General features: G+C 33.7%; 1 protein-coding gene across 2 annotated transcripts in view; it reads left to right on the top strand.

Moving 5' to 3' along the window:
- LOC143238067 (acetylcholine receptor subunit alpha-like 1) overlaps nt 1–21,256 on the top strand; it is a 28,694-nt gene extending 7,438 nt beyond the window's left edge. The window contains exons 2-6 of one of the 2 annotated variants that reach the window (XM_076477997.1): nt 5,332–5,376; nt 5,937–6,046; nt 13,805–13,985; nt 15,459–15,683; nt 18,146–21,256. In XM_076477997.1, the coding sequence (XP_076334112.1) occupies nt 5,332–5,376; nt 5,937–6,046; nt 13,805–13,985; nt 15,459–15,683; nt 18,146–18,343 (759 nt within the window). In that variant the 3' untranslated portion in view covers nt 18,344–21,256. Of the gene's footprint in view, nt 1–5,331; nt 5,377–5,936; nt 6,047–13,804; nt 13,986–15,458; nt 16,293–18,145 lie in introns of both variants that reach the window. The other variant, XM_076477996.1, reaches the window with a different exon arrangement.
- The last annotated feature ends 1,272 nt before the right edge of the window (nt 21,257–22,528 follow it).

The raw sequence follows: 22,528 nt of genomic DNA, 5'->3' as shown, positions 1-22,528 counted from the left end.
GGTAAATATGAATGACAGTTATAAACAATGTTAAAAGTGACCCCGTTAGCATCAATACAGGCTTGGATCCTTCTTATTTTGTTTCTAAACACCGCGATCAGTTGTTGGTTTGAAATAGACTGAATAAAATATGATTACAAAACTGCATAGTGACTTTCCGAACATCCTGTATAATATTCCATTAACATTAAACTTCAAATTAAACTGCTACTTGAGATTTTACAAAACAGCCCACAAGTACCGATTTACTTTGAGTTAATACAACACTACAAACAAGAGATTGTTGTGTTTTTTTCTGCAATGAAATTTCGTTTCTCCGTTTTGTAAAACCTGTAACATATTTTTGAAGTACAAAGAGTTAGCGTTTCGTGACAGTGATTAGGAAGTTTCTAAGAAACACGTATATTGGGTTTATATAAAATTGTTTTTCTATATCATTATAAATCGTTTTTAATTATTACTTTCAACGATTTGGACACTTTCCGTATCCGTTAACTTGGTTAGAATTTTATGGTTGTATACGCATTTATTGTTTGGTTATCTTCTGACTTGGCAATCATTAATTAAGATTTATCCAAGTTATCACACAAAAAACAATAAATCACAGACAATACCAACATCTGCTAAAAACTAAAAAATTAGAGTAACTAATTATATATATGTATCATAAGTGTAGTTTGTTTGTGTTTATGTGGGAACATTTATAGTAATAAAAGTAACAATTAGCAACCATGCATTTTCTCTTGACCAAATAGCGGAATAACCTGCATACACAGTAAAACGTCTCCAATGTTGAAACTATGAAGAGTGTTTAGCAAGAAATCCCGGTTCGAATCTTGGAATTTCCGACTTGAATTTAGACACACTAATCACAAGCCCACCGTTGGTTTACTTTTTCTAACTGATTTCTGTTTGTTTGTTTGTTTTGAATTTCGCGCAAAGCTACACGAGAACTATTTGCACTAGCCGTCCCTATTTTAGCAGTGTAAGACTAGAGGAAGACAGCTAGCCATCACCACCCACCGCCAACTCTTGAGCTACTCTTCTAGCAACGAATGGTGGGATTGATGGTAACATTATAACGCACTCACGGCTGAAAGGGCGAGCATGTTTGTTGTAACGGGGATCCGAATCCGCGACTCTAAGATTACGAGCCGAACGCCCTAACCACCTGGCCATGTTGGGCCCTGGTGTGTGTTGGCATTCAATTTTTTTTTCAATTACAGGAATGAAACAAAATCATATTTTGAAAAGATCATCGTGAGATTTTGATTTTAAAAATACTTTGATGTAAAAGTTTATTATTATTTCTTAACTGAAGAGGTCCCTGGTGGGACAGCAGTAAGTTTACGGATTTGCAATGCTTAAATCCGAAGTGCGATAGGTCGCTATGGGTAGAGATGCAGATATTTCAATAATTTAAAAGCACAAAGAAACATATTTTTGAGGATTTACAAAATTATTGTAGAGTGTTGGTAAATATGAACAATTCCCACTAAAACCAAATCTGTAAATATGTTGTTAACAGTATACATAAGTAGTATATTCACTAATTTCAAAATATTTGACAAAATATCAGATTTCTTTCAAAATTTAGCAAACATCGAAAGTCAAGGGCTTGTAGATATATATTTTCTGCAAATTTCATTTTTTACGAGCAGCGATTTTAAACGTTTTTGTATGTCGCATAGCATAATGTATAATAAAATTGTCCTATTCGTGAGAAATTTGATGTTGGTTAGAATTAAAAAATGATCATTTGAACATTAATTAAAATAACGAACAGAATAATGTTTTGATTTTCTTAGGTCATCTTATTTTAATTAAAGTTTTAATACCCATACCAGCCATCTTGAGAATACATTTTTACTTTAAGTGGGTTTCTTGTCATCACGAAAATTTATATCAAATTAGTTTGGTACATTTCATTGTCACTCTTTACAAAACATGATTTTTTTCGTCGTTGTTATTAAGCGCAAAGGTACATAAATTGCTATGTGTGCTCTGCTCACCACGGTTATCAAAACCTGGTTCCTAACGGTAAAAGTCCACAGACGTATCGCTGGGTTACTGGAGATTTTTTTCTTTTGGTATTTCGAACACAACTATGTATACATGCACGTCAAACACAAATTCACTTTCATAGGTAATATCTAGATGAAGGAGATTTTTAATTTCACGGTATTTCGACAACGGTTAGTTAAATGGGACAACAGCAGTTTGTTTGACTGAGCATTTGAAAGGTTCTCTGAATTTATTATACATTGTTGATATATTGTTAAGAAAAAAAGTTTATTTATATTAAAAGTGATTTCGTTGTGTTGTATTTTTAGTACGTTATTACTTTCTCAAAAATTCACGTTACGATGGCTGCACAATATAAAACAATCCTCTAGGAATAACAATGCAACTTGACTAATGTTGTTTGATTGGATGAGGCTTCTAGTTAGTTATTTAGATGATCTACATGATTTTGCCCTAGTAGCTCAGCGGTATATTTACAGACTTACAACGCTATAAACCGGTTTTCGATACCCGTGGTGGCCAAAGCACAGATAGCTCATTGTGTAGCTTTGTGTGTAACTTCAAACAGACAAACAAATATCTACTAGATGTGAGAAAAAGAACTGACTTGTTTCCTTTACAGCAATGAGACATGGAGAAAAATAATTGAAAAATTTTTGACTTTTTGAGATGCTGACATTCATCTGATTTGGTTTTGGCTTTTCATGCTTCTGACTATACTTGTCGCCAACACGTACATATATTAAAATATATTACGTGTAAATTAGTATTGAAATAAATATTCTCATCGAACTTATCTATTAGAGGTGACAGCTTTGTTTAAAAGCTACAAGATTCATATCTTATACCATTTCACAAACTATCTGTTGACGTTGTCACTTCTTTTTAAATATATAATCTCAATTAAAACTTTAACTCAAATTAAAATTATGGAATACATTTATCATCAGTTGAGATACAAATATATTCTAAAATAGTTTATGTGAACCAAATGGACACTACTATCCTGGGAGAATAGAAAATCTATCATTTTAGTCATTAACACTTTAAGAAATTCAAGAATAAATCAACGAAATCAGAAATGAAACAATAAACAAATCGAGGGTGTTGTTCAGAGTTATCTGCAAATTAAATAGACATATGTTGTTGTTTTTTAAATTGCCCCCTCCCAGTTGCACAGCGGCACGTCTGTGGACTTAGAATTCTAGAAATCGGTTTTCGATATCTGAGATGTGCAGAGCACAGACAGCCCTTTGTGTACGCCGCTGAGCCTCTTTGGGGAGGGAACTTTATGATCTATCTTATTAATTTCATAATTTTGTTTTGGCATCATATAAATAAATAGATGTAAAAATGTTATTTTTATTTTCGATTTATAATAAGAAAATAATAAAGATTTTATTTAAAAATAACAAACGTTCATTGGTTCTTTTAAAAGAAATCATAATCGTGAAATAAGTGGATTTCACTCCTAACTGAAATATGTTGTTAATATCAAAATTACACAATTAGCTATCTGTGCTGCGTCCAATGAATCCCAAATTGTATTGTTATAAGTCTGTTCTAGTTTAACACTGCGATACCAGGGATTAAGTGGAGATGGTTTGTAGGATTCTCTGTCATAGTCACTGTACCTGTGATAACTTTGACATAAACTAATTCAATAAGTTTGAAATTAAATAATACGTTATTACAAACATATTTAACTCAGCTAGGTATGCTGAAATCTTCATCAGGAAACATTTAAACTGCACACTCTCAGATTAAATTATGTTTATGAGTGTTCTAAAGGTAGAATACACATATGACCTGCATAGAGAACTTTTAAAAACTCAGTACTAACTTTTACTGATCAAGATTTTACGTTCTTACTTACAACAATTCATCAGTTGGCTGTCTTCACTGTTAGCGACATTATCGGCCGTGATTCCTATAATATCAAATGAAGTTGAACCAAGTCTTACTTAGTCCTAACTCCAAATACTTAACAAACAATGCTAAATGAATCCTTATAATGATAAAATGAAAAGTAAAATATATGTATGTATATTAAACATGATAATCAATACTGTTAATGAAAACAACATTAAAGAAAGCGAAATCCACCGAACACATACAATTCATTTATTTGTTTCATGGTAAAATAAAAAGTATTTAGAACTTTAGACGCCTCCCTCTCCAGCTGTTTCTTATTCTTTTAGTCCTAAGATGTGAGATTCTATCCACATTAAATAAAAGCTGCCTATTTCATTTAAACTTTGAAAATCAAGTGTATCATTATTCTTTTTTCTTTGTAAGGAAACGTGGCATTAAATACTATTGTATGATTGAGGTCATATACAGTTATAAAAATAGCAGAATGTGTGAGATTAGTTTTGCTAATTTTTGTCACTATAAGAGATGCATTTCTAGTTGGAAGTACCAATAGTGTGTGAAAATTTCTATATGGTGTCTAAAATATGTTTATATACACTGATAAAAACACTTCCAGCACAGCTGAAATTATTTTCCTTTTCTTTCTTAAGAGATTATAATAAAATTAAAATCACATATTGTATTTTGTGTTTTACAATGCTACTTTTACTTTAAGCCTAATTAAGAAGCATTTAATAGAAAAAAAAAAATTAAGCCTACATCAACAACGAACAAATTCCATGCTTCAATTTGCGATGCCTAGGCCTAAGTAAGGTTTGTTGTTGTTTTTTTGAATTTCGCACAAAGCTACTTGAGAGCTATCTGCGATAGCCGTCCCTAATTTTGCAGTGTAAGACTAGAGGGAAGGTAACTAGTCATCACCACTCACCGTCAACTTTTAGGCTCCTTTTTTACTAACGATTGACTGTAACATTATAACGCCCCCACGGCTGAAAGGAGGATCATGTTTGGCGCGACGGGGATGCGAACCTGCGACCAACCGTCGCCAGGGCCTAAGTAAGGTTTACTTAATACTTTATTAAGTAGAGGATCTGTATTTTTAAAAGATCCAAAAAAAGTTCAACCTGAACATTCTCTCATACAAAAAAAGGTAAATGTCAGCTTGATTATACTGTGCAATATTTTAATTATTTCTCAAGAAATATTTTAGCAGCTTGCATGTTTTAAAATAACTATCACAAATTAAGTGATAAATAGAAAACTGAACATTCTATTTTATAAAAAAAGCTTAAACAAGTTAACCTAATTCCTCTCGGTAATGCGTTAATAATTTTCCAATTAAGGGGTAAATAAGCAGTTCCTACTTTCTAACATATTTATAAAATATAACTCTTTTCACTTTCTTCTATTTTTTTTTTCAATTATTCACAGAATATGAAGAACCAGATCATGACGACTAATATGTGGGTAAATCAGGTAGGTTTCGGTTTTGTTTTTAATTCAACAACATGGGAATATACTCGTAAGGTTGAAATATCTTTAAACATTTTAATTTGTAACATTTTATTTTGTTTAGTTTCATATTTTGGATTTTTATCATGAATATTTTTTGTTATTACTTGTTTTAGTTTTTTTAGTTTGTTAATGTATCCCTAAACGAACTACCTTAATTTACCATTGGCATTCGAGGCGTTTATTTTCATAATCTAATCGCACAGTAACTGCAAATAAAATATATTAGTTTGTTAACAATAAAAATGAACAAATGTGATTTTGTTAAACGTGTATTTGTGAGTAATCACTGATCAGAACTTGTAATAAATGGATATAATTTTTGGTGTTTTCATTAGTGCTCATAATTAATATCCTTTAACTGAAATTTAGTTCGAAAAATTATAACTTAAAACACATTGAAATATTGTTATTTTAATATGTAAATGTAACATTTTTCTCTCTTTCTTACCAGTCACTTTTATTTTTTATATTTTTAAGTAGCATTACCCATCCCTAAAAACATGGTGCTGTATTATTTTCAGGAATGGTCTGACCATAAACTTAAGTGGGATCCTCGAGAATACGGAGGCGTCCGACAGTTGTATGTCCCTGCTGAACAAATATGGTTACCAGATATTGTTTTATACAACAAGTAAGTTGGTTTAATTATATGTCCCTGTTGAACAAATATGGTTGTCAAATGTTGTTCTATACAAATAAGTTGATTTAATTATATGTCCCTGTTGAACAGATATGTTTGTCAGGTATTTTGCTATGCAAGTTAGTTGATTTAGTTACATGCCACTGTTGAAGAAATTTGGTTGCCAAGTATTGTTTTGTACAAGTAAGTTGGTTTAGTTATATGTTCTAGAATCAGTGTTGTTCCGCAAGACCTGAGAAGAAAAACTTTGATAAAAATTATAGAGAATAAATTGACATGCCTGAATGAATTCAAGTATAACACGGTCATAATTACTGCCTGACGAAGAATGTCTGCCTGAAACGTTGCACAAAATAAAACTGTGAAAATGTTTCATTTAGAGTTACTAGTTATATGTCCCTGTTGAACAGATATTGTTGTCATGTGTTGTATTCTACAACAAACTAGTTTGTTTCATAAAGAAAAATAATTAATGTAACTCAACATTATTTAAAACATTGCGCATGCTGTTGGTTAACAGGTAAACAGTGATTATTTAATATAATAGTGAGTGTTTAACGAAATATCTCAGTTCGGTGAAATGAAAATAAATCAAAACAACAGTTATTTACGTCCGTAACTTGCGTCGACTGCTCTAAGTGTCTAAGTAAAGCAACAATGTTATTTTACAAAAGGAAAACTGGTTTTAAAATTAAACGTTAGAAATTTCGTAGGAATGAATGAGACAGAAATAAGTTCATTTGTTCAGGCAATCTTTATACACACGATGGAGTAAACAGCTGGGTTAGAGATCTTTGTAATTGGAACACAGCTTTTCTTAATTATAAACTGAAGATAAGATGTATAACTTCCAGTTGGTTACATCTGCTGCCTAACCAAATAACGGTATTGACTGTCACTTTAATAACACATACACAACTGAAAGTGCAAAGCATGTTCGATAGTACCACGTATTGTTACGCAGCTGTAAAGTACGTTTGGGCCTCAGGGATAAGGAACATATATGATACCCTCTCTCTCAAAAAAAACACACACACAAGAAGAAAGAAACCTGGTATTTGGTTTACTTCAGATAGTTAAGGAAAACAGAAAATAAAATATTGTGTCTCTAAATTTAAAATTATAGAAGTGTTTTGCCAATTAGAATAAATAAATCAGCCACTTTTCGTTCTTATTATATGTTTAAAGATAACTTTAAAAATCAAAGGAATAAAAGAATGATAAAGTAGACAAAATATATAATATAATATAATATAATATAATATAATATAATATAATATAATATAATATAATATAATATAATATAATATAATATAATATAATAATATAATGTTTGTAAAGTACAAAATATTTTAACATTTTGTAAACAATGGGAAGAAAGGTGGTCAACGGTTTCATCAAGTAACTTCAATCTGATAATTCATTATTCTCGATGTAAATAAATTACGCGTTACAGAACACTATGGTTATATCATAATTCATCGAAACTCTAAAGAGAATACCTGGAAAGTGTTCCAGTCTTAAGGAACTCAGAATAAAGAGTAATTCATCATTGACTTAGATAATAGATTTGCAACACAGAATATTTTCTTCGTAACAAACTGAAAAGGGCAGTTGATGGGAATCTCTGCACATGCGCCTTTACCACCATGATGCCAAAGTAAAAGCTGAACTTGAACGATTTCAAGTAATTCTTTACAAAAAAAAAAGAAATAAAATTATAATTATTCTTCAGTTTTCGTTTAAAAATTTATATTTTGGGGGATGTGTAAACTTTCCAAATAATATTTTGCTATTTAAATGTGGATTAACTGATGGCAGTTATTTTAACGTGGTCCTCCACATTCCTGTCACTTCCACATTTCGTGAATATAACTAACACCAATCGTAATGTTTACGTATGGAAATTAGTAATTTTTTACACACCTCACACAAACTGAGAGTCTGGTTAGATTATTTGTTTGTTTAATTTCGAATTTCGCGCAAAGCTACACGAGAGCTATTTCCGCTAGCCGTCCCTAATTAAGCGGTGTAATACCAGAAGGAAGGCATCCACCACCAACTCTTGAGCTACTCGTTTACCAACGAATGGTAGGATTGGCCGACACATTATAACGCCCCCACGACTGAAAGGGTGAGGATGTTTGATGCGACGGGGATTTGAATTCGCGATCCTCAGATTGCGTGTCGAGCGCCTTCATCAACTGACCATGCTGGGCTGTCTGGTTAGAAGCTGTGACAAAACTTTCGATCTTGTGTCCTGTCTATGTTTGACCATTTAATCACTTTTCCTTGTTGTAAGTCATTTCTTGTATTGCTCGTATTTCATAAGGCTTGTTTGTATTCATACATGTTATTCATCAGTTAGACAATTCGTGTAATAAGTACTGTAGAGAACTAATAAAAATTTTGTATTTATATTTGGTTTAAATTTTGTCTTGAATGAAGATGACTTAAAACTGCCATTAGTCACATGCTCTTTAAACGTCACTTGTGGAGTTAGCATGAAACTGTCTTCTAATCTTATACGTTGAACCAAAATAACTAGTTCCTATTTTGCATTCAGAAGCATCAGCTATATGTCAAATAAACGCCACTATGCACCACACATAATACTCCAACGCTTTGGGATTATGTCCTGTAAATCACAGGACAAGGATAGGGTTAATATATCAGATATTTATATTAGTTTTATCAAATGAAATATACTAATAGTGTGCAGAAACAGGATGCAATAATAATCTTAAAAGTTATATTAGCTGTTTACTAACTTGTAACAAAAAACAACAACACCTAGTTAACACTGAAGTACAAATTAAGTGAGAAATTATATATATATATATATATATATATATGCCAAAATGAGCTACTACAATTACATCACTTAATAGACTGAGAAAGTTACGTCGTTATAAACGAGTATCGTAATATTTAGGTTGTAAGCAAATAATAAAACAATTGAGAAAACAATTTTATAATTAATATTGTGTGTTAGGTAAGATATTATGTCATACAGTACAGGGATTGGAAAATGTAGACAGTATAGTGATGGGTAGTAAAATTGTAAGATTCGCATACATTATGGTGTCTAATGTAACAATCAATAAGGGTTATAAATAAATAACTACTGTAACTTACATTAATTATTTAAATAAAGACAATCGGAGAATTTCTGTTCTCTATGTCCTGACCTATATATTGTTGTTGTGTTGTTTTCTAAATCTTCGATAACTGCAAGTTGAGGATCTATTCCTTCTTTTCGTAGAACCGAGATATAAGTTTTATGGCGTGCAGTTTGTTGGAAACTAATTCTTCCTTGTCTTTTGTCGCTTCTGTCTCCTCCAACCTTCTTGTTTTATTTACAGTCTTGGGTAGTGGTAACTTCATAGTACATATTCGTTTAGTTTGGTGCACATTTGTACACTTGTCTAAATCTTCATGCTGTACAACGTTCTTCTTGACCTCCCACCACCAACAACGCTGACAAAGAGTCCTTCTTATTATTTACCAATAGCGTCGACAGTTTCAGGTTTCACTGATCTGGGCCCACTTATGATAACAGTAGCATTGACAGTTTCAAGTTTCGTTGATTTCAGTTCGGTAATGATACCAGTAAGATCGACAGTTTCATGTTTCACTGGTTTGAGCCAAGTTATGATACCAGTATCATCAGCAGTTTCAGATTTCACTGGTTTAAGTCCAATAATTATGAAAGCAATTACTTTCTTTTTTCTGTCATTCTCTTCCTTGCTTTGTCAACTTTGCAAATTGCGTCCAAGAAAGTGATTGTCTGATATTGCTTTTATCCGATGGACTCAATCATTCTTAAGAACATCAACTTGCAAAAATGACATTTCGAACTTCCAGTCGCCCTTTGATCCGTTGGCTGTAGCATATTTGTAGTGTTTGCAGATATAAACACTAGTTTAATGTTCTGCAAATTGCCAGTGCTTTAATGTATTGGGCAGTTGTCTATGAGCAAAAGGATCTTGCATTGTCTGCATCTCTAGCTCCATATCCAATTGTCTCAGCTCAGCTTCAAACAGGTCAGATATCATACAAGCTTTTTTGTTGGCACTGTAAAGTTTTTGTTTGTTTTTATATATTTTTAAAACATCTAAGATATTTGACATTTCTACCACCATAAAGTGCTAAAACAAGAACTGTAATGCGATCTTTCGAAAGTTTAATAGCTACACGTTTCTCTCTCTTCAATTTTAAAGTTTTACAAAGGATTGACTAAAACAAAACTCGTCTGTCATCAGCATTAAACATATTTAACTTTTATAAATTTTAGACCAAACAGTTCTGATTCATTTCTCCGCTGTTTCAATTTTTAACTTCACCATACATCTTCCGAAGTAAATGTTGTGTCGAAATTTAGATCTAGAAGTCCAACTGTTGGAGCACACAGACTGTTTATAACCTAACAGTTCTGGTAGGTTTTTCATTCTCCACAATTAAAAGATGGCCACTCGCAGGGAAGTTCGCACTCTCTTTGTTGTTTGGACCATTTTTACCCCCAGTGGCACGTGGTATGTCTGCGGACTTATGCTGCTAGAAACCGGGTTTCGATACCCGTAGTGGACAGAGTACAGATGTAGCTTTGGGAATAATAACAAAACAAACAAAATGAACCATTTTTTCAGTGCTTGGCCAAAATCACTCCACTCGGTTTTTTGTAGAAATTTAAATTTCAAGCCACTTTGTTCAAGTTTATTGTTGATATCTGTCTTTCTAAATGGTGAATGTAATTGAATTTACCAAACTAACGTCATGGCAAACAACATCAATATCTCTCATGCTTTTACATTATCTTCCATAAATAACATATTTTTTACAAGTATTTATGGCTACACTACATTTTTTTTACAGATCTTGGAAACGTTTGTTAGGACATCACAACTCCTTTAACTGGATATTGCTCACTCCGTAACATCGAGCGTTATGCATGTAGCAATATGCGTATCATATGCAATTAGTGAATGGTATATGTGAAGAAATTATATGGTTTTGATGTGTTCTGAATATTGCGCAAAACTACACCACGGATATTTACGTTAGCTGTCCATAATTTAGCAGTAATGAACTAGAAGGAATGCAGCTAGTCAGCACCACCCACCATCAATTCTTGAGCTAGTCTTTTTAACCAACGAATAATGACGATGACCATTACATTATAACACACCGGACGAGCATGTTCGGCGTTGGGAATTCGAACCTGCCATCTGCAAATTATGAATTGAGCGCACTAACCAGGCCATAGCACCCCTCAGTGACATAGCGGTATGTCTGAGGACTCAGACCGCTAAAATCCAGGTTTTGATACCCATGGTGGGCAAAGCACAGAAATCCCATTGTGCAGCTTTGCACTTAATTCTAAACAAGCAAACCAGGCCATAACCACTATAGAAAATGATGCGATAATTCCAATGCTTATTTGTTTTTCGGAAACAATATATAAAATATAAAAATATTCAAATAGAATCATGATGTAGATAAAATTATTGTAGAGTTGATAATATGGTAAACTGATATTTAATAACAGATTCTGGAAAGGGGCGCACTTCGCCTTGGGGTAAAAAAGCTCAATGCTACCCCAGTCTATCAAGGCTCAATTCCATTGGGTATCACAAAAACATTTCCTGCAGTTTAAGTTTTGTATACATTACAAAAGTGGCAGTTAATCCCTCATCTTGGATAATGGATGATAAGATGCTATTGACTGACTTCCTCCTGGTTAGTATTTCAAAATTAGTTACAGCAACAAATAATTTAGAAACTTTGTCATAAAATACAAATACAGCTACATACGTAAATACATTTTTTGTATACAACAATATCCTATCTGGATAAAATTCAAACATATCTAGCTTTGATGCTTTTGTCCCCCATCAGCATAAAAATAGTTAAAAATTCACTTTTTTCTGCGTATTTTAGTGAGATATATTGCTGTACTTGGTCCCACAGTGATACAACAGAAAGCCTGAAGTCGTATAAAACTAAAAACCGATGATGATATTAGTGGTAATCACAGCCTACATTTCTCATCGTGTAACTTTGCTATAAGAAAATAAATAAACACTGACTATACTACCCTTTTATTAATCCTGAATGTTGGTACTTAAATAGTCTAACATGACCAGGAGCGTTATTATGTGACGGTTAATCTCACTATTCGTTGGTAAAACGAGTAGCCCAAAAGGTGGTAGTGGGTGGTTTTGACAAGCTGCATTCCCTCTAGTCTTACACTGCAAAATTAGGGACGGCTAGCACGGATAGCCCTCGTGTAGCTTTGCACGAAATTAAAAAAAAAATCCAAACGTATTTAAATACGTATTTAAAGATCAGGTCAGAACATTTCATTAGTTAGTTGTTCTCGTTCATAGTATTCAATGTTTAACCCTTTTTCTATTAAGTTCGAACTTACGTGAATTAAAATAATCTCTGACATTGGATATTAAGGTCAGTATTCAATGTAAGTACGACAAACAACCTTATAGGTGGAAGTTACGGTTAAGTTTATGAAAAACTCAAACCAGACTTACCCACGATACAGGCTATACTTTAATGATCGTGTCAGTTTTTGTATTTGAGCCATATCTTTTTACAGCAGGTGTCTGTGACTTGTTGGCGTTAAATTTCATCAATTATCAAAGAGAACACAGTCCATTTATTTTAAAATAACGTATTATAACAAGTAAAACACATATAAAAAGTTTTGTTATATTGTTGGTTATCGAAATTGTTTTCGTCAAAGCCCATACACGCTGGTTCGGTGACTTTAGAACACAATTTGACTAGAGAAACTATTTTTTCTGCTATGTTATTAAAATACAATCCGTGATCATTTCACTTTTAAACATCTCCACTATACGCTCTTTATGGCTAAACTCACAATCACGCCGTCTAAATTTATTTTTTGAAATACATTGCGATGTGTATTTATACAGCAAAAGAGATTTACAACATTCCATGCACTACTAAATAATACGATGTAATAATACTCAAGTAAATCAATGAAAAACACTCAGAAGGCTCTAGTAACACGATACTGAGTCGAGAGCCCTAACCACTTGGTCATGATGCAACAACAGGAAAATTACCAATTGATAAGTTCTAAACTATACAACGTATGATTCGTAAGCAGTTACCTAAACATACGTTTCATAAACTATCGCTTCTAAATATAATTAAATTTAACACTCGCACTATATAAACTATCCAAATAACAACACTCACGTTAAGTTGTTTGTTTTGAATTTCGCGCAAAGCTACTCGAGGGCTATCTGCGCTAGCCATCCCTAATTTAGCAGTGTAATACTAGAGGGAAGGCACCTAATCATCATCACCCACCGCCAACTCCTGGGCTACTCTTTTACCAACGAATAATAGGATTGACTGTCACATTATAACGCCCCACGGCTGAAAGGGCGAGCATTTTTGGTGCGACCGGGATTCGAACCCGCGACCCTCAGATTACTAGTCGAACGCCTTAACACACTTGGCCATGTCCGGCCCCCATGTTAACTTAAATTGATAGAGTCGAGTGTATCTAATAATGGATTGCAAACGTTAAATGTTTATTCAAGCACATTGCCTTGTTACAGTTTAGAATACAATAAAGAATGAGCGAGTTATATTGGATCGAACAGTTTATGATCATTTCATTGTTTTAACGGTAAGAGCTCATGAAAGTAAAAACAAAACAATAACTAAGGTTTATATTGTACTGTTTACTTCTCTTAGTGCCGATGGAAATTATGAGGTGACTATCATGACGAAAGCTATCGTCCATGATGACGGGAAAGTCGTCTGGAACCCACCAGCCATCTACAAAAGTTCTTGTCAGATAGATGTTCAGTACTTTCCATTCGATCGCCAAGAATGCCAAATGAAATTTGGGTCCTGGACTTACGACGGCTATCAGGTAACGTTTAGCTTGTTGTTAGGAGTAAAGCTACACAAAAAGCAGTCTGTGCTGTGATCTCCACTGGTATCGAAACCTAATTTTAGTCTTATAAAGTAGTCCTCAGACTTACCATCGAGTCACTGGGAGACATCAGGTAAGGACCGCATAAACATATAATAGCTCCTGGCAAATTAGATTTCTAATAGTTTGATTTGAGTGTAAAGTTTGAGCCAGTAACGGTCCCATCACAAATTTAGACCTCCTATTTGCGTGTAAAGATATGTTCTGTATCCTGTTAACAACAGTAACAAAGAAACACGTGGATGCGAAGGTGATTTACCTTTAAACGCTGTTGATTTTTGTTTTATTATTCTTTTATGTTTGTTCTATACATTAGCAATGAAATGTATCTCACTGATTAAGGATTCTTAAAACGAGAGTTAATAAAAGGTTTGATATAAATTTTAAAGATCGCAATTCATTTTTGGTGTTGTTGAGCTACATAAGGTGATATTGGTGTTCTACCCACCCCGTGTTTCGAAACCCGAATTTTAGCATAGTAAGCCTGCAGACTTACCGCTGAGCCACTTAGGGGCAGCCTGTTAGGATACTTTTTTTATAGCAAACAGTTGAATATAGAAGTTATGATATAAATTTCACAAAATTTCCATTTGGCTTTCATTTATCTACTTTCGTTAGAGACGTATTTTTATCCCCTGTGACAAAATCAGAATGCTCTTTGAAAGAAAATTCCGAAATCATAAGTAATGTGAAAGCCATTGATACTTCGTAAAATGATATATCTTTCTGTATAGCAAGAATACTGCTGTTTATACCGAATCTCTAAATTGTTGTTCAAGATTTATATAAACAATTGTTTTTTTAATTTCGCGCAAAGCTACTCAAGGGCTATCTGCGCTAGCCTTCCCTAATTTAGCAGTATAAGACTAGAGAGAAGGCAGCTAGTCATCACCACCCACCGCTAACTCTTGGGTTAGTCTTTTACTAACAAGTAGTGGGATTGACCGCAACATTATAACGCCCCCACGACTGAAAGGGCGAGCATATTTGGTGCGACCGGGATTCGAACCCGCGAAACTCGGATTACGAATCGAACGCCTTAACACACTTAGAGAAACGACAGCCATTATATATAATTAGCTTAGTGTGTTTTTTTCTTATAGCAAGGCCACATCGGGCTATCTGTTTAGCCCACCGAGGGGAATCGAACCCCTGAGTTTAGCGTTGTAAACCCGTAGACATACCGCTGTACTAGCGGGAGGCATATAATTAGCTTAATGCTAAACAATTTGCCAGTAATAGAGACTTGGAACCAGAGGACCAACTTTCTGATTCGACATGAATTGCTAGTTTGAAAAAAATATATATATGTAATATGTATAAAGTAAATGTTTTAAATTAAATTGACACAAGTTTCTTATGAGAGACTTTATTTCTGGTAAGTCTTTATATTCCACTTTTTCTTTTTAGGTTGACCTACGACATTTAAAAGAAACAGAAAATTCTAGTCTCGTACCTCTGGGTATAGACTTAAACGAATTCTACTTGAGTGTTGAATGGGATATTATGTCTGTTCCAGCCAAGCGTAGAGAGAAATACTATGCTTGTTGTAACGAACCTTACCCAGATATTACGTTCAACATCACACTGCGTCGCAAGACTCTATTCTACACGGTTAACTTGATCATTCCTTGTGTAGGTATAGCCTGTTTATCTATTGTTGTTTTTTACCTTCCTTCCGACAGTGGAGAAAAGATCACACTGTGTGTTTCTATTCTTCTTTCAATGATATTTTTCTTCTTGGTGCTTTCGGAAATAATACCTTCCACATCTTTAGCCTTGCCACTGCTCGGAAAATATCTTCTCTTTACAATGATCCTTCTAACCGGAACCGTATTATTAACCACTGTAGTTTTAAATGTCCATTTTAGATCTCCTTCTACCCATAACTTGAGACCATGGGTAAGAAAAGTATTCATTCGTACACTTCCGAAAATTTTATTAATGAGAGAGCCACAGTACAAGAATTACAGTGACACAGACAACAGACAAGACGATGATGGCATCAAGGATGGTCGCAGAAAAGATCGGACTTCTAGCGTTTCTGAAAGGCCAGGTTCTGGTCCAGGAAAAGAAGAAACCTCCCATCCTTTTCGTCTTTCTACTGCAGAGGAAATTATTATTCAAGAACTTGAATCGAGTCCAGGTTTCTTGGAAAGAAGGTTACCAGAAAGATTGGAAAAGACCATTCACAATGCCATGTTCATCGCTCAACATATTGACAATCAAGACGACTTTAATAGCGTAAGTTTGTATGTTTGTTTTGAATTTCGCTCAAAGCTACAAGAGGGCTATTTGTGCTAGCCATCCCTAGTTTAGCAGTGTAAGACTAGAAGAAAGATAGCTAGTCATCGCCACCCACCGTCAACTCTTGGGCTACTCTTTTACCAACCAATAGTGGGATTGATCGTCACATTATAACGCCCCCACGGCTGAAAGGGCGAGCATCTTTGGTGTGACGGGGATTCGAACCCGCGACACTCGGATTACGAGTAGAGTGTCTTAATAACATGGTCATGCTGGGCCAATAGCGTAGGAATGCTTGCTCAATTAAATTGGAAACAACTTTTATACAACAGTTCTTGGATAAACAAATAAGCTGTTGGCTTAAGAGACACATTCGTTAATAAAAATAATGAAGATATTCTATTCAATATACTTACCAATTATCCTCAGTTGTTTAATTGTGTTTTGAGTAATCTTTTTAACTTTTTGTTTAAAAATACACTAAGGTTCAGTGTTTCCCAAAGTGTGAACTGCAGCTCCACTGGGGGTCCATGAAACTTTTTTTCTGGAGAAGAGAGCACAAAAACGGACTAAACAAAAGATGCTAAATAAGTTTTAATTCTAGATAAACAACAAGCTGATAAAAATTATGTTAATTTATTAAATTAAAGGTTGCTTCGATTTATTTATTTATAGTTTATTTTGAATTTCGCGCAAAGCTACACGATGGCTATCTGCGCTAGCCGTCCCTAATTTAGCAGTGTAAGACTAGAGGGAAGGCAGCTAGTTATCACCACCCACCGCCAACTCTTGGGCTACTCTTTTACCACCGAATAGTGGGATTGACCGTAACATTATAACGTCCCTACGGCTCAGAGGACGAGCATGTTTGGTGAGACGGGGATTCGAACCCGCGACCTTTACATTACGAATCGAGTGCCCTAACCACCTGGCCATGTTGGGCCTTAATCATTATCAAATTTACCATTTGTATTCAACAAACCCTTCATCAGGAAGTTAATAAACTCATAACTTAATGCAGTGGTTACCATAGTCTTTTAGTCTGAAGCTCCGTTGATATGAATATAACAGTTTGAGGCTCCCCATCCTATAAACTTGTCTTAAATGTAATTTGTCACTTTCAAAAATTATTACTAATAAATCTTAATGAAATATATGAAGTACTTTTCTATTAAATTGTAATTTGTAATTTAATGTGGCCTCTCTTTTTTCTTATCAATTTGTTCTGTTTGAATTAAATTTGTGGACTGATGAGAAATTGAATAGACACTTAATTTTATGTGAGGTTATCTTATTTTATTTAAAATATGAAACAATCATTGGCCCTGAATTCCAGGTGGTCATGGCAATAGACTCTATTGCGGATTCGAATTCCCGTCACACCAAACATGCTTGTCCTTTCAACCGTGGGGGCGTTATAAGATTATGGTCAATCCCACTATTCGTTGGTAAAAGAGTAGCCCCATAGTTGGCGGTGAGTGGTGATGACTAATTGCCTTCTCTCTTGTCTTACACTGCTAAATTAGAGTTTTGAATTATCTCAGTTATACAATCCACAAAATGTATATTTAGTCAATCAAACAGAATAGACAAGCAATGGATAAATTGTAAATATCTTTGTTTAATTTTAAAAAAATTATACAAAGTCAGTCCTTCAAGATCAGTGCCTCTTATTATTTGTTTACGTTCCCTTAGCGTGGTCAATTCTAGTATAATCCAAATATCGTTGATGCAAGTAAACCTCAAAAGAAAAAGTGAGAGAGGATAAGTGTGTCTTCTTTGTTGTTAAAGCGTTTTAGAACTATGCTATGACTCTATGCAACAATACAGACGTTTCCTACTTGTTTCAGATAAAAGAAGATTGGAAGTACGTTGCTATGGTACTCGACCGCCTGTTCTTATGGCTCTTCTCAACTGCCTGTATTGCAGGCAGTGTCGGCATCCTTCTTCAGTCACCATTCCTCTACGACACAGAGAAACCTATTGACGTCAAACTCTCCAAAGTAGCTCAGATGCAAGAAATGCGTAATGATTGGCTTGAAATATAAATTTTCTAACAAAGAGAACCATATATCTCTTATGTGAGAATCTTTCAATGGTAAAATGGATAAACATAAACAGCAAGTCTTTTAATACTGTTTTATTAAGTTTCCTCAAATACTTCCATTTGGTCCAAGATCGATCATATGTGGCTTAGTTGTTAACGTGATGGGCTGCTGATCTTAGAGTTTGTGTTGCGAGACTTGGTACCGCCAAACACGCTCTATATGTTTATCTGTGAGTGTGTTATAGATTTAACAGTCAGTACTGTTATTCTGTTCAAAATTTCAAATAAAGATCTTGCAGCACGGGATACAGTTGGCTAGTTGCTTGAGTTTCTTCTGATTAGTAATGAATAATCAGGGGTTTTTGACCTGGCTATTTATTCTACTTATACATAAAGTATTTTTTAAATTTGTGCTAATTAAAAAACAACAACGAATAAACCTTAAATTATGTTTTCCCCCAATTTGTTTCAAGTGCATAATACCCACAGCAATACAAAATTTCTTAGCTGGAACATTTTAGTTCTGTGAAATGTGTTATTTTGTAACAGTAGGTCAAGGTTATGAATTGATAGTTGATTCTTGTTTCGTCTAAATTGGTGTTTCAACCTCTTGATAAATTTCAAAGTGTTAAAAGTTTTTATTGAAGTTCACACGTGTAATTTAAATTAACATCAAAATTCAGAGTTATTTCCTGTGTGTATGTGTTTTCTTACAGCAAAGCCACATCGGGCTATCTGCTAAGCACACCGAGGGGAAATCGAACACCTGATTTTAACGTTGTAAATCCATACACATGCTGCGGTACTAGCAGGAAGCGAGTTATTTTCTTTCTACGTGAATACTTAGTAATAACAAATAACGTAAACAAAATTAAAAAGTGTTTTAATTTATTTTGAAACCTTTCAAAAGGTAGGATACAGTTATTATTTTACTTATTTTTAACTTTTTTAACATTTTAAAAGTGTACAGGATGGAAATAAAAAGAATCATATTATAAAATTTATTTATGAAACTAGAATCTTGTTTCTCTCAAAATTGTGAGTGAAATGGATTTTACTGTGATTGGTTTACAAAATGTACAAGAATCATGTTATATTTCTGCTGTCTCGTTTTTATGTCTCTTACTTAATTAGTTTATACGAACTGATCAAGATTTAATGTAAGTAATTTATAGTGTAATTCGTATACCAAGCGTTTACAAGGAGACATTAAGTTACAAGTTTGTAACATCATGTTCTTTTCATATTGTCGAACAACAATAATTTGTTTTTAATTATCTTGTTTTTACTCATACAGTAATGTTACCATCACAGTGTTTATTGTTATCTTATTCGTGGTCTTACCATATTGTTGAACACAAACGGCAGTGATTTTTATTTTTATTCATGGTCTTATCATATTGTTGAACACAAACGACAGTGATTTTTATTTTCATTCATGGTCTTATCATATTGTTGAACACAAACGGCAGTGATTTTTATTTTTATTCATGGTCTTATCATATTGTTGAACACAAACGACAGTGATTTTTATTTTTATTCATGGTCTTATCATATTGTTGAACACAAACGACAGTGATTTTTATTTTTATTCATGGTCTTATCATATTGTTGAACACAAACGACAGTGATTTTTATTTTTATTCATGGTCTTATCATATTGTTGAACACAAACGGCAGTGATTTTGATTTTTATTCATGGTCTTATCATATTGCCAGAAAATAAAAACATTGATTATTATTATTCTATTCGGATTCTTAGCGTATTGTCGCATGACCAGGTGGTTCAGGCACTCGATTCGTAATCTGAGGGTCGCGGATTCGACTCCCCGTCACACCAAACATGCTCGCCCTTCCAGCTGTGGGAGCGTTATAATGTGACAGTTATTCCCACTATTCGTTGGCAAAAGAGTAGATCAAAAGTTGGCGATGAGTGGTAATGACTAGCTGCCTTCCATCTTGTCTTACCCTGCTAAATTAGTAACGGCTAGCGCAGATATCCCTCACGTAGCTTTGCGCGAAATTCAAACCATATTGTCGAAAGACATTATTGTTTTTTATCCTCAATTTTAGCAGAATGTCGTACTAAACAAAGACAGTGGGTGATTAGTATTCTCTTTTCAATGATCTTGTGAGATTGTTGAACAACATGGACAGTAGTTGCTATTCTATTACGCTATGGAACATAAATTTCTTCCTGAATAGTTTGTGTTATTTCTTAATTTCTTATGTTGTAAAAGTACAGAAAATGACCATTATTCCCTTCAAACTTTGCTTTTGTGTTCTGGATAATGAAATTTAGAAATTAAGGTATTTTATGTGTAAAAAGGGGCAAATTTGCACATTTTCATTTACATAAGGTCTGAATAAAATAACATATGAATCATGATTTACATGTATTTATACTCAAGTTATACAAACATGTTTAGAAGTGAGTAGTTTTTCGAGATTTGCGACTGTAATGTAAATTACTTTCACGTATCAGCCCCCAAATATAGTCTCCCGTCATGTTTTCGTTATACGCTCCTAGGTCATAAAGGCAAAGTTTGAAGAGAAAAATAAGTCTTTTCCATTTACTTTAGGTATAAGCAACTGGGAAATAACACTTTCTGCCCAGGAACAAGTAAAAATTGTGTTACATAGTGTTATTATTCGTGGTCTTTAGGATTATTTATAGTTGCAATCATTAAAAACGATCGATTATTGTTCCATAATTTCAAGACCCATCCGCCATTTTTATTGAACTTAAAAATGTTGAAACACAAATACAGGAGTGAGATGTTTTATTCATAACATTTATTAAAGAAATTCATTTTGTTTTACATACCTCGCGGAGCAGTTTAATCTATTACTGACTTGTAAAACAACAACGGCAGTAGTTTTTTCTGATTGATTGTTTTCCTTTTACAATTTTAAAAATCTCGGAGTAAAACCGTTCGGGTTAAAAAACACGTTGTTTTTTTTTGTTAATATTTCACTTATTTTAACTCGGAAAGAATTTATTTATTGTATAAATATATTTTACCTTTTAATTTTAAACTTTTGGAATAAATCGCATGTCAAAAGTAAACTAATGAACATTACTTTCACATTAAACGTTACTTCTCTTATTGAGACGTTGTAGGTTTTACCCCAGGCTCTTAACATGGTCATATAACGCTATTCAAGTGAACACTGGTTAAATGAACCATCACATTCGAAAAACAAATATATCTATAATATTTGTGCAAGTTTCACGATATAACCACAGCTTTCGATCACACAAAAAGTAACCCGTAACTAGCTTAAATTTCCTTCCGAATTGTTAAAACGAATGAAAGCAATATAAAAGTACTCAGTGATGGTGAGAAAACCCACTTTCAGAGAACAATATTTATGTAAAAACAGCTGGTTTGGGATAGGAAATTTTTTATGCAGAGGAGCTAACAACGTTTCGACCTTCTACGGTTATCGTCAGGTTCGCAAAGAAAGATAGAGGTAATTGACTTATAGCCGACCACATGTTTAAAGGGGGTTGTGTAACTGAGTGTAGGAATGTAGAGGGCGTGATTAGCAGTTTGATTATATTTATTAATATAGGTATAAAGGTGTTCCTTTGTATTGGTTTATTTTGGGCTTGAGTTGTTGTATAAGTAAGGTTTCTTTAATTTTGCCTTTGTTTATGTTTGTTTCTTTATTTAGTATTTGGGTGTTTTCTATGGTTATGTTGTGTTTATTTGATTTGCAGTGTTCGAAAACGTGTGAAGGTGACTTTTTGTGTTCTTTGAATCTGGTTTCCATGTTCCTACTTGCCACGACTTCTATATTGGAGAAACAAGTAGAAAAATGGAAACTACATTCAAACCACACGAAAAATCACCTTCAAACATTTTCGAACACTGCAAATCAAACAAACACAACATAACCATAGAAAACACCCAAATACTAAATGAAGAAACAAACATAAACAAACGCAAAATTAAAGAAGCCTTACTTATACAACAACTGAAGCCCAAAATAAACCAATACAAAAAAACACCTTTATACCTGTATTAATAAATATAATCAAACAATTAAGCACGCCCTCTACATTCTTACACTCAGTCACACAACCCTCTTTAAACATGTGGTCAGCTGTCGGTTAGTTACCTTTCTTTTTTTGTGAACCTGACGATGACCGAAGGTCTAAACGTTGTTCGCTCCTCTG

This window comes from Tachypleus tridentatus, chromosome 13 (genome assembly GCF_004210375.1).
Source record: "Tachypleus tridentatus isolate NWPU-2018 chromosome 13, ASM421037v1, whole genome shotgun sequence".
Lineage (NCBI taxonomy): Eukaryota > Metazoa > Arthropoda > Merostomata > Xiphosura > Limulidae > Tachypleus > Tachypleus tridentatus.
This window is presented reverse-complemented; position numbering and strand designations above follow the sequence as displayed.